This window comes from Adiantum capillus-veneris, chromosome 7 (genome assembly GCF_014529385.1).
Source record: "Adiantum capillus-veneris isolate H3 chromosome 7, ASM1452938v2, whole genome shotgun sequence".
In the NCBI taxonomy this organism is placed as follows: Eukaryota; Viridiplantae; Streptophyta; class Polypodiopsida; order Polypodiales; family Pteridaceae; genus Adiantum; species Adiantum capillus-veneris.
In genome coordinates this window covers 146,781,694-146,794,536 of record NC_140937.1, presented here as the reverse complement: position 1 = coordinate 146,794,536, position 12,843 = coordinate 146,781,694, and the positions used below count along the sequence as shown (strand labels likewise).

The window sequence follows — 12,843 nt, the reverse complement described above, 5'->3', positions numbered from 1 at the left end:
CCACATAGTACTTTTTAAATTTTTAATTTAGACGTGTAAAGTTTCTTATGCATTCCCTTAGTTGGGGAAGGAGTAGGGTCCACATGTACTTTCACATTTTGTTTTAATGTTCTAGAATGGCTACTTGAGGCTTAACCTTGCTTTCATTTCCATGGATGCCCCACCAAAGTGAAGGGGTCCTTGATTTAAAGGGTCCACATGTACTTCTACATTTTGATTTAATGCTTTAGAATGGCATGGATGGCAGATGCCCTTTGTTCAAGAGAAATTCTCTACCAAAAGTTTCTAGTGATATAAAAGAAAGATCCATATATTCTTTTTTGTTTTGAGTTATATCTCTATCCAAAAGACATTAGTACAATAGTTTTTTTGGCAGAAATTAAAAAAAAAAGCTTTTAGGGAGGTTGGCAAGATGGATATTGTTTTTGCAAGAATTTGATTATGTGGTGATACATTCTTCGAGAAGAAATAAATAAATAAATAAATAAATAAATATATAGATAGAGAGAGAGAGAGAGAGAGAGAGAGAGAGAGAGAGAGAGAGAGAGAGAGAGAGAGAGAGAGAGACATATCAACATCATTCCATACATAAGAAAATCACTAGATCTTTGGTGCTTTGTATAGCAAAAGAAGAGAGAACATAACACCAATATATCACAAGGCAAGAGGGACCTCTATATTTACACAATAAAGCAAGGGGGATGCCTATATCTTATTTTAAGTTCTCATAAAGAAATCTACAAATTCCTTTTTAAGAGATTGGAGTATATAAATGCCCTTTTCTTAATAGTTTACCCCATTAAAATTTAATTAAAAATTTGAACTAAAGTATTTTGAGTAGGAGCTACACTTGCCAAGTTCTACTACTAAACCCACTATAAATTTGGTCTTGTTTTTAAGCATGATTTAGGAAATCTAGAAAGTTCTACCTTTTTCAAAGTCCATTTGTCTTTGAAATCAAAATGTTTGATCCCTCGATGTCAAAGTTGGGTGTCAAGCATTAAATATGCATTACCCTTCTAATTAAAAAAGGTTTGTAGTTTACAATGTCTAACTGAAATCTTTTACAAATTGGGCAACAACAATGAGCAGGGGAACAAACCCATTACAAAATTGTAAGCTTTGATGCAAGGTCCACAGTTTTGTCGGATCTAAGACATGAAGATATAGCTTCGTAATAGAATTTGATTGCCTCAATTTGACACAATCACGACTGCTTCATCGCAATGACAGCACATTCAAAACATGGCAAGGTTTAATATGAGTCTCACTATTTCAAATTTGCCATATATATTTCAAGCTTGCAAAATGTTGTCAAACTAGTCATGGTAAAATCTAGTTTTAATATGCATCTTCTTGACTAATACTTTTTAAAGGAGTTGCTGAACAGGTGAAAACAAAGAATCTACTTGATTTTAAGGTTTTCATTCAAACAAAGAGCATCTACTTCACATGGCACAAGTACAAAAAGTAGTTGAGTTTCTCGATCACGAGGGGAAGAAAATCCGAACAGCATCTAGTAAAGACAGCCGTCCAAACGACGCACATCACTGTGTGCACCTTAAAATAATGTAAAAGAGAAAACACTCAAGTTAAAATTTGCTAAATTTTACATCACTAAAGCATGAAAATAAGCTGTTGTGTTGTCAAGTTACTCAATCATGCTTATAAGTGAAGAAAAAATCTATGGTTGTAAAGGTAGAAGAAAGGGTTTATAAATATGAGTGTAATATATTGTTATGTTCATGTAGGCATGGGGATCAATTGAAAGACATGAATTGATAGTCACTAACTTGTTTCAAAGACACTCACATCCCACACCCACATGATGACAAAATAAAAAAGCACCCACCTCTCCTATCATGGTGGAAAATGCACATGGCAAGTATGTCCCAACTTAGATTCTTTAAACCTTGCTTTTTAAGGTTTTGTTGATGGTGTAGTGATTTCTTTAAACCTTGCTTGTTAAGGTTTTGTTGATGGTGTAGTTTGTTTCAAAAAGCAATGATCTCCAACAAAATAGAATGCATATGACAAGACTTTCCTTAGTTATACTTTTCTAAGCATCACTTTTAAAATTCCCTGTTGCTTACACATTTGGCAACCTCAGAATGTGACCTCCATGAATGCTGGCATTGAGCTTGTGGCAAGTTGCTTCTTAGTGGGGGGGGGGGGGGGGGGGGGGGGGGGGGGAAGATAAACTTTAGCGCGGGGAGGGAGGGGGGGGGGGAGGGAGGGAGAAAACATGATGCCACACTTTTGGTCAAGAAGAAAGAATCCACTCATGGCTACTCATTCCACTTAATGTGGAATGAGTAGCTTTTAGTGGTTCAAGATCAAGTCTTGCTACATGGTATTATTTTTTAAGACCTTAAAAAAGGTTGGTCAAGATTCCCCATGTAGGAAAAAAGTAAGTACACTCAAAGAGGCTCTTTGGAGTTTAAAAGGAGGAAGTGGGTGGTTACTTGTAGTGTTGTTTTAGACCTTGAGAAGGGAGGGGGCCTAAAGATCACTTAGAAGAAGGAAGAAAGTTGCTACATTGTACACACAACAATGTCTCCCACCGTTTTCTTTGCAACTCTTATCCTTTTGTGCATACCAATTTGGACGCTTGCATCTTATGAAACTCCCCATGCAAATGGTAATGACTTGTGGTAGAGTTTTCTCTATTAAGCTCTCAGAAACCTTTGTCTCTTTAACTACTAGAGCATTATATCTATGGGGGCACATACATACACAAATTCTCGTTCTATTAATTTTACTACCCACATTCTAGCTCACTCGTACAAGACACACCCTTGCTCGCTTGATTGCACACATAGAAAATCTCCTGCAATCAATCAAGAATTGTTGAAGTCTACCCCCCTCCTTTCCACCGTGATTGCTCATCTCTTTGCCTCTCTCCTTTTTCCTTGGTTATCATCATCATCCCCCCTCCCCCCCCTCTCTCACAATTCACATTGAGTTTATAAAGGCAAAAATAGAAGAGGATTATCGTTTGTTAACTAGGGGTTAGGTTGGCTTTAAAATGCATTGCATAAAACTTCAAATTAAGTATGCTTTCATGTCTAATTAGTCAAGGTTTATGGACTTGACTCTAGTTTATGGCATGCATCAATGTCCTTTACATGCTCTTCTTCTGATCCAACTAAGTATGCTTGCATGTATGTGCAAATTGTTTGAGAGGAAATTTGGCAACATAGTCTTAGTATGCATGTTTTCAAAGACATGGAAATAGGAATGAATTTATTCATTCATGCGCTTGGAGACAATGGCCTTAAGAAATTTTACTATTTGTTTATGTAACCAAAAAGGATCATTAGGAAGGTTCATTAGAAGTAATCACTAGCTTTAGGTTTTCTCCTCTTGTTATGTAACCAAAAAGGATCATTAGAAAAGGTAGTACAAGTGATTAATCACTAGCTTTAGGTTTGCTCCTCTTCTAACTTAAACAAAGCATTCATATGCATTGGTTCATCATGTCTTCTTCTTTATGTAGATCACTTTAGAACTTTATTGCATTGGGTGAACATTATAGTCGTGCAAGCAAACTTTGAGGGTCTTCTTTATATATATAGGTTGTTTAGAATGTGTCACACTATCCGAGTTTCTCACACTAATGTGATTTTTTGGCATCTGAAAACATGCCTCTGTGAACCCTTACGGAGCAAGGCGTACAAATTTTTGAATCCAATTTTTTAGTTCGCAAATGGGAGGTTTCATTGAAGAGTGCATTATTTTTTTATCAACAAAATTTGTTTTAAAACTCTTATATTGGGTTGTAAATGGCCCCTTCATAGGGATAAAAAAATTGAGGAGTGAAAGCATAGAGCATAAAGGATTAAAAGGCTGAAATAAAAAACAAAATGCATTTCTTTATTTTTTTCACTACTAGGAGAGTTGGGTCTAGTTATTGTATAGAAAGCATGTGCTCATGTTTTCCATTGTCAAAGAATTTGCTCTTTATTTATGTTGGTCTTTCCGTTTGGACCCTAATAAGTACCATTTCTAGAGTTAATAAGCTTCCATAATCTTTGGGTAGGCCATAGCATTTCTTAGCTTTTGGGTTTGACTACAATTTTATACTTTATTCTCTACCATTAAAATCCACTAGATAAATAGGGCATCATGGATATACCTTAAAGGTACATATAAGGTAGTGTATCTATGCTTATGTGTATGTCTTAAGTTTCAGGTTTAGGTTTGTTGTTGTGTTTGTATATGTCTCGACACTGCTCTGTTTGTATATTGCTCTACACACCTGTATATGTATGTTGTCTTTTGCGACTTTTAGAGACGCTTCTTCTATTTCTTTTCGTTTTAGCTACAATTGAGCATAGTATGAGTAATGAATTTTAAAAAAATAAAAAAGAAATAGTGCAACCTAATTAATTGAATATTTTCTTTCCTTTCAATCTGATCTATCCTTAATAAATAAAGTAAAAATGGCAAAAGTGTGTTTACACAACTTTTTTCCTTGCTTTACCCAGATCTTCTGAAGAAAAGAGTAAGCGTACACCCATCTCCTCAAGCTCCTTCTGATCAAACCATGGTAAGATCAATGCTCAAACACAAAATTTGTGCAATAGCTATGATAATGTTAAATCGTGTTGTCATACCCCTCTTAAGGATTCTCAATTTCAGCAAGTTCTCATAGACAAGCCATCACTTTTTGACTTTAATGTAAAATACTTTGCAGCTTTAAGAAAGACATGTTTATAACTAACAAAAATCTTTTTTTTTTCATTTTTCGTTTATTTTCATGATGCTTTTAAAAAAAACATGAAGTTTGGAAAACCTTCTTGTTGAAAATCATAAGGTAAATTGAGTATTACTTGAAATTTTTAACACTCAATTATCCAATTTTGTAGATTTTGCCACATCACGCATGCGTTTTTTTAAGCAATGTATCTCAACATAAAATGCCCTAGACATCGACTGCCTTGCAAGACTCCATAACCATAGACCTATCTTTCTAAAGCTTTTATGTATACAAATTCTCCCCAAAATCACATTTTTCAAAGAAATGTAAAATAATGTTCTGTTTTTTGGAAGATAAAAGGCAAAACCCATCTAGACTTCTTGGCTAGAATTATTTTTTTTAATGGAGAAACTAAAGGACAAAAGGGAGTATAGACTTCTTGGCCACAAAAATATGTATTTTAAGAATGGTAAAAGGAAGTAGAAAATAACCTTTTATAGGAGAGAAAAGCATTGTTACAACACTTTGATGTTTATGAACTTAATTTTGTTTCTTAATAGGGCAAATCCTTTAAACTTTCAAAAAGGTTCTGGCATGAGGAGGAAGATGTGGCTACCAATATGAAAGAGTCATCATATCATATTGATTACTCTCCACCAAAGCTTCATCCCCCCGACCACCATAATTAACAAGAGAAAAGTATTATATGGTAATGTAGAACCATGATGCTCAATTGTTCCTAATATTGTAAGGCAAAAAATGTGTCCTTGTGTAGGATCATGCAATGAGAGGTCATCAATTCGATCTAGTTTAGATGACTATAGCATTGCCCTACCATCCATGTATTAACTTGATTATCTCCATGTATTGATATGAATAGAACATGTCTCACTAAGTCTGTACAAAACTATATTCATAATAGGTAAGAAATTTTATATAAAACAATTCCCTATTTGAGTTTGTGTGCTTGCAAAAATAAGTCTATTTATGCTATTTGGTTACGTTTGTATGAGGAAAATGATTCAAATCTTTCGTTTGTGAATTTGGGCTCTCATGTCATATAACCTAGCTAACTTATTGCCCACTAGTTGTACTAACGCGCTTACCTTATTGCCAATAACCAACAATGGATGGAAGAGGATCGACACTTTAGTAATCAAAATCTTACGGTTGCCTATGAGCCCATCTTAGACATGTCTTCTCTTGCACGGAAAGAAGGCATAATCCCATCCCAAACTCGTCCTTGTCCACATGGAAAGTTGCATGGATATCTTCTTGAGACCTTTGTAGAATTTTCTTTGTGGCATACCTTTACATGGCCATACAAGTCTCTCTCTCTCTCTCTCTCTCACACACACACACACACACACACACACACACACACACACACACACACACACACACACACACACACACACACACACACACACACACACACACACACACACACACACACACACACGTGTATTTTTTTAATAAAAACCTTTTTGATTAATTTGCAAGTGTCAAAGTGAGGAAAACCCATCAGAACAATCAAATACAAAAGGAAGAACATAGAAATGTTCCGTAACGTGAAGCCTCTAAAAGCATACATAGGAGAGCTAAAGGATATCCGGGGATATGTCCCCAACATCAAGGGAAAAATGTAAGGATTGTCTAATTGAAAGCTTGAATGAAGGAAAGGGTTTTGCATCCTGCTAATGGAATATGCAAAAATTGCATTGGTGCCACAAAGACCATAGAGATCAAAATTTGACCCATATGAGGAAGACCGCAAATCCCAGAACCATCTATGGAAATTTGCTAAGGAAAAGCGAAGGCGCATAGAGGATGATGTGTGGTCAAGGAAAGCCATCGTAAAGCGACAATCCTAAAGGAGGTGTTTGATAGTCTCATCATAGGATGAACATCTTGCACAATGAGAACAACTGATGTGACGTGCACTAAGGAGAGTTCCAATAGGTTGAACTCCCAGCAAGCAACACCATAGAAATAGGCATTCCTTTAGAGGAAAATGATTCTGTCTCTCTCCACCATTGATCACATTTATGCCATAGCGCATTACAATGGTTAGCCAGCCAAAGCTCACGCAGGAGAGAAGCATAAATGTTTCCGACAGAAATGGAAACAAAAGGTATGTCCCATAAAGTCCAAACCGATGTATGACATCCATTGACCAATGGTAGAATGGGCTGAAACGCAGCTACTAGCATGTGCTCAAGCGCGCTCCAAATCTTGACAATAATGCAGGCCCAAATCAAAGTGTGCAGCTGCATGAGAAAAACGAAGCACATTCCCAGATTGTCAACCACACCATCCACTGTGTGTATGCCACGACAAGAAAGGAAGTATGCATGGTGTGGCGATCGGTCAATAAGAGTAAGACAGAATGTTCTACTTTGGCGAATGCTTTCCAAGGGTAGCAAATTTTCATTTGGTTCTTGTCTGCTATACCATGAAAGATGAGCCATAACGGCTTTCCAAGCAAAGAGTAAACTAGAGGTAACTGAGCAACCAGGAATATGACCGACCATCTTGCCAAACACAATCTCCCAGACGGACGTCTCCAGTGACCAAAGGTGAATGTGGTAACATGCTGGCACAGTGAGGCAATCATGTATGTCCGTAACTGAGACTATTGTGTAAGAGTCGATAATAACATGGCCTTCCTCGCAAGAGCATGGTGGTGAAGGTCCAAAATATTCAGGCCCCCAAGTGCAAAGTTTCTCGATTGATAATAAATGCAACCCTTTCTTGCGCAAATTAGTGCGCCATAAATGAGATAAAATATGAGACATAAACGATGTGAGGGGAGGACAAGGCCAATGCAATAGAGGCAAGTAGAAATGAATATAGGCCATCATTATGATTTGGACAATACGAAGATGTAATAGCCATGTCAACAATTTTCAATATTGCAATTTGACATTCAGGTGTTGCATAACCCAATCCACTTGCTGAGTATTGGTTAACTTCCAACCAATAAGATACTCGAAGCGTCTGACAACAACCACATGCGGATCAAGAATATCCTCGTGCCACAAAAGATGGTGGCATTCATGTGCATTAAGAGGAAAGAGTTTGGATTTTTACCATAAGACCTACCACAAGCCCAAACATACCAATGCATGCATAATCTCTCGCATGTCATCCTTGTTATTGTGAGTCATGACTCATGACAACGAGTCATAGACATGAGCCTGCCCAAGCAAGTCATTTCCAGAGGGTAGTTGCAGCCCGTGAAGACCACCCAACAAAGTCAAATGATCCAAATGAAACAACAAGGGATGAGTGGCAATGACATACAATAAGGCACTAAGGGGGCAACCTTGCCTGACAGAGCATCTAAGTGGCCAAGGGTCAATCAGATCACCATCAAGAAGGCCAGAACACGTACTATGAGCATACAAGAGACATACAACATTGACTAACTTAGGACCGAATCCAAGGACTTGCATTTTGCGTCGGCAACGAAATCCCAATGTGCAATATTGAAGGTCTTTTCAATATCTACTTGCATCACGAGTACATCTGGTTGGGTATATTTGGCATATTCCATTCCAATTAAGACGTTAGCCAAATTATCCATGACTTGGCGATGAGGAATGAAGCCATATTGAGCCAAATGGATACCCCAAGAAGAGGCTCCTTGATGCGATGTATAATCATCTTAGCTACTATTTTGTATATGATCGCAAATGAGAGAAATGCCCACAAAACGCTTTTTTGGGTAATAATTTCAGCAAGCCTTCTTTCGAAGATAATGGCAAGTTCTGCTTAGTCCAAGAAACATTCATCATATAGAGTAAAGGCTCTTTTTAGGGCTTGCAAAAGGAGATAAAAAATTCCACTTTGATCCCTTCCCAACCAGGGGAACACGAACACCACTGGCCAAAAGCAAGTAACGATGAGTGCAATGCATTTTCAATAAAATCAACCTCCATTTCTTGTGCATCCTGTGGCGAGAGAATTGAATGCATTGTAGATAACAAAATTTGGAGTGCATGATGAGTTTCAACAGAAGCCAGAGGAGCAACAGAAAATACATTCCCAAAGTGTGAAGCCATGGCATCACTAAGCTCATGTTTTGAAGTTGTCCAAAAGCCCAATCGAGAGAATAACCCTCGATGGTTTGAGAGACCCTTGAATGGTGTAGGTGCTTAAAAAATTGTTTCGACGCATGACCCTTATCCACAAAGGTTCGTTGCCGAGCGCAAGTCTGCCATTTATCTAGCTTGCACTTATCATTGTGTTTCATACATACACGAGCTTGACAAAGCGCTGTCAATTCACATTTAGTCAATAGACGTGGATCAACCAAAAGTTAGAGCTTTTGATAAACATAGTTGGCATCCTCAATATCTCTACGTAAGTGATGCATGTATTGCTTGCCATAATCCTGAATCACACATTGCACGGGCATGATGAAATGATACCAAGCAATATCAACATCAAGACACATTTGGGCGGCCAATGGGGTAATAACATCATGAATCATCTCCTGAAATGCCTCATGCAAAAGGTAGGCATTATTGATATGTAGCAGACGTTTGCTAGAGAGAGGTTGATCACAATGTGCAATCACCAAAGTGCAAGGTCATCAAAACAAGGGCATGTTCAAACAACAACAATGTGGTCATCGCTCATCACGCATACCAACTCATCATATTGTTGCCTGTCAAAGGACATACTACCGATCTAATTGTGAAGTATGTCACACACACACACATACAATAACTAGTTCTCAATATCTAGCACCAAAAGGATCATTTTGTATGGAGATTGGAGAACATTGGGAATTCATAGAAACCTTTTAATTCATTAGTATATACAACTACTTTCTATGGAACATCAAGCGTTGTTCATGAATTTCATACTCATATATGATATGAGACTACCTCACATGGCTCATGTATTGTTTGCCACATTTAGTGTTGGCATAGCTCTGATCAAACATGACTTATATATTTTATTTTCAGAGTGTATACCTTTATCGTTTAAGTGTTTTCAAAACAAGTTATGTAAGTACCATGCATTTGTCTATGTAGTAAACTTTATGTGCATACTAGCAAGACTACTATAAAATTACAAAACTATATTTCCGTTACACACTTTTCGACTCTCTACAAGATGAAGCTTGAATTTATAAAGCATATGTCTTTTGTTTTGTATCTACTAGATGTCCTTAGATATTCATTTTCATAACTTGGACACAAATCAAAATGTGTTTTCAAGAAAGTGTTAAATATCAAACACCATTTCCTGATCACCTTGTGGAACCATGGTGTAAATTCAAGTGCAAAAGGTGGATATGCATGGATTTGTGAGATCTACATTGAATGTACGCTCCTACCATGTACAACATGCATGCCTGCTTAGTGGTCCAATGCGACAATGTTTTGGTTCATACATGTAATCGAGCCTTCTTACTTGTTCCCGACAATTGTATTGACTCATACAAGTGTTTAGATGATACTTGTAAGCGGGTGTCAACATTGATTTTAGACATGTTATGGAAAGGCAATTAGGATAAAACCTTCGTAAAGTAAGCACACTAAGTTTGAAGATATCCCTTAGCTACCAATTCTCATTCCTTTTTGGATAAAACTAACCAGGTCATGTAAGTTGTGCACCTACCATCTTCTACATGTTGAAAAGTATACATCAATATCTAGAATGTGCGAGAGCATGTGAAGCTATCATGTGTAAAAAATGTATTGCCATGTATTCCTTAGGTGTTTACATAATTTGACAGATTGGCAAGGAACATATAATTTGAAATAGAAACTAGTGTTCGGTAGCATGGACCATTGCCCGAGTTGAAAAAAATGCAAAAATTTGCTTGAGAAAGGCATTCAATTTTAATGAAAATTTTCTCCACTTGCAACATGGGGATATATTAAGAAAACAATATTGGAATGTACAATTATTCATTACACCTTATGTTTTGCAATTGTGCTTCAAATAACGAGACATGGTTTCAGTCTTGTAAATACGAGACATGTATGACATACAACTGTAATGCCTTTTTAAGTCTGAAGTTTGAAATAATGATTCAACAAGGAGCTATATGTTTCACAGCCTTGTAAAATATGAGAGAGAGAGAGAGAGAGGGATGGAGAGAAGAAGAAGAAGAAGAAGAGAGTTTTAACGTCGTAGGAAGCTATCCCAAGAGACCTTAAAGCTATTCCGAGAGAGAGAGAGAGAGAGAGAGGGAGAGAGGGAGATTTAATACACAATTGATCAAGTATCTTCAAGTTTTATGGTTTATTTTCCCCTCTCCTCTCTTCTACATGATTTTCTTTTTGAAATGGGACCTATTGGCTTTATTTTGCCCTCCCCTCTCTTTTACATGATTTTCTTTTTTGAAATGGGTAGGACGGCTTTAACCACGGTCGTCGTGTTTGATTTGTAAAGATACCAGTGTGTTTGCTAGCACATGGTTTTGAAATAGCACAATGAAAACACTGCTAAAATAAAGATTGCAATGTACATAATCTCGTGTAGATGTGCTGAGGCCTATTGGGTCTCTTTGTCTATATTTTCTTCTAGCGAAATACAATAAGCATCTATGTAGCTGTGATTTACATGCTCAACTAGCCATGTGCATGCCTCCCCCCTCCCCCTTTTCATCAACCTTTCAACTATGGTGGTAGTGCCTTGTGACCAGACAAAACTCACGAAAGAAACATAAAATCAAGAACCCTTTCTCTTATAATGGTTGAGGGCGCGCTTGTACAATGTAGATCTTCTGCCCCACTAAACAGCCTTCCACATCCTGAGGGGCTCCCAACTTCTGCTCCAACAGAAACCCAATGGTTGCCAGCTGCTCCCCAAGCTTCTTTCTATATTGTGCATCTGTTGACAGAGGCCTTTTACTGTAGTCCACTATCTGTCTCTTCATATTCCCATCTGCTTCGCCATCATTCTTCACCACCAACTCCTCGCTGAAGTTAGCAAATGCCAACACTTTAACACTGCCATCAAACTTGTTGCCTGCTATCCGCCAAGGACTGCCTCGGGTGCCGGATGCAAGGGTTTCACCTAAACCACAGGCAATCTCCGCTTCCACAACCTTCTCGTCCCTATCTATAGGGCTCATTGTGTGGAGAACAAATGACAGCTCTGGAGAAAGCAGCTCTTGTACAAGGACGGCCATTGCTGCATCCTTTTGGGCTACGCCTGCAACTCTTCTGCTTAGAATGGCTCGCCGTGTATAAAGTGATGCCCAAACTTGCGCTATTGCTCTCCCGAAACTTTCTGGTTCCGCAGCCCGTACATTCGGAATGGAGTCATAGAGTCCTGCACCAGACATCCCTGCAAGATCCTCCACATTTGCGCTTGAGCGAACAATAAGGCGTGCATTGGATGGCATAGTGGAAGCAATCTTCTCAATGACGGAGCTTGGGGGCCTTTGTGCTGCCACTAACTGTTGCAATTGCTTACAGATGCTGTCCAGCTCGCCCTCTTCCACACGTGCAGTCTCTGTCCTGTTAAGTAGCTCTGTGAATTTTGCATCATCCCCGCTACTCTGAAGAGCTGCTTCCATAGCTCCAAACGGTATAACCTTACCCTCTGGGACATGGAATGCTGCAGGAATACCGCGATCATTATACACTGCAATAGAGCCAATGCAAATCACTTGCAATGGAGTGTCAGATGCTTGATGCTATTGATGACAGACCCCCCACCAAAAACATTTTTATGAAAAAACACACGCATGCACACCCCCACACAAAATAAAAATAGAACTCAGGCCATTCCTCAAAATGTCACAGGTTCGGGAATATTACTACTCACCATTCTTGGTTTGCCGAGAAAGCTGAGCTAGCCGGCCACAAGAAACTGCTTTTGCTCCAGAAGTCTCAAGTTTTGCATCCGCAAGATCAAGGATGGATCCAGAAGGACTTGGGACAAACTAGACGACAAGCATTTCAGTTCGTGAGACGTGAAAGAGATATAAAAACTGGATGAATATCAAGTATTGACAAGCATCACCTTGCTCTGCTTAACTGCAGCCGGCGAGACAGGGCTTACTTCGCGTGCTTGATCACTTATGTTGTCATCATCCCCTTCCCGATGTGCATGGACAAGTACACAAGCTGCGCTAGCTTCCAGCCTGTTATACAAAACAATGTTGT

At 38.3% G+C, this 12,843-nt stretch overlaps 2 protein-coding genes across 4 annotated transcripts in view; one reads left to right on the top strand and one right to left on the bottom strand.

Moving 5' to 3' along the window:
- The first annotated feature begins 2,485 nt into the window (after window positions 1-2,485).
- Window positions 2,486-5,515, top strand: LOC147454768 (uncharacterized). Its single transcript, XM_086517423.1, has 3 exons — window positions 2,486-2,641; window positions 4,491-4,552; window positions 5,263-5,515. The coding sequence occupies exons 1-3, from the start codon at window positions 2,554-2,556 to the stop codon at window positions 5,389-5,391; spliced, it is 279 nt and encodes a 92-aa protein (XP_086373549.1). The 5' UTR covers window positions 2,486-2,553; the 3' UTR covers window positions 5,392-5,515.
- A 5,638-nt stretch (window positions 5,516-11,153) lies between these two features.
- PWD (chloroplastidic phosphoglucan, water dikinase (ATGWD3)) overlaps window positions 11,154-12,843 on the bottom strand; it is a 157,132-nt gene continuing 155,442 nt past the window's right edge. For 2 of the 3 annotated variants that reach the window (XM_086516600.1, XM_086516598.1), the window contains 3 exons: window positions 12,701-12,821; window positions 12,503-12,620; window positions 11,154-12,319 (listed from right to left, as the gene is read on the bottom strand). In XM_086516600.1, coding sequence (XP_086372726.1) covers window positions 11,415-12,319; window positions 12,503-12,620; window positions 12,701-12,821 — 1,144 coding nt within the window. In that variant the 3' untranslated portion in view covers window positions 11,154-11,414. The remainder of the gene's footprint in view (window positions 12,320-12,502; window positions 12,621-12,700; window positions 12,822-12,843) is intronic. The other variant, XM_086516599.1, reaches the window with a different exon arrangement.

Excerpts from the sequence above, each read along its gene's own strand:
- LOC147454768 (XM_086517423.1), top strand. The coding sequence starts at position 2,554 with ATGTCTCCCACCGTTTTCTTTGCAACTCTTATCCTTTTGTGCATACCA. Across the intron at positions 2,642-4,490 it reads TGAAACTCCCCATGCAAATG|ATCTTCTGAAGAAAAGAGTA; the intron begins GTAATGACTTGT and ends TGCTTTACCCAG. Across the intron at positions 4,553-5,262 it reads CTCCTTCTGATCAAACCATG|GGCAAATCCTTTAAACTTTC; the intron begins GTAAGATCAATG and ends GTTTCTTAATAG.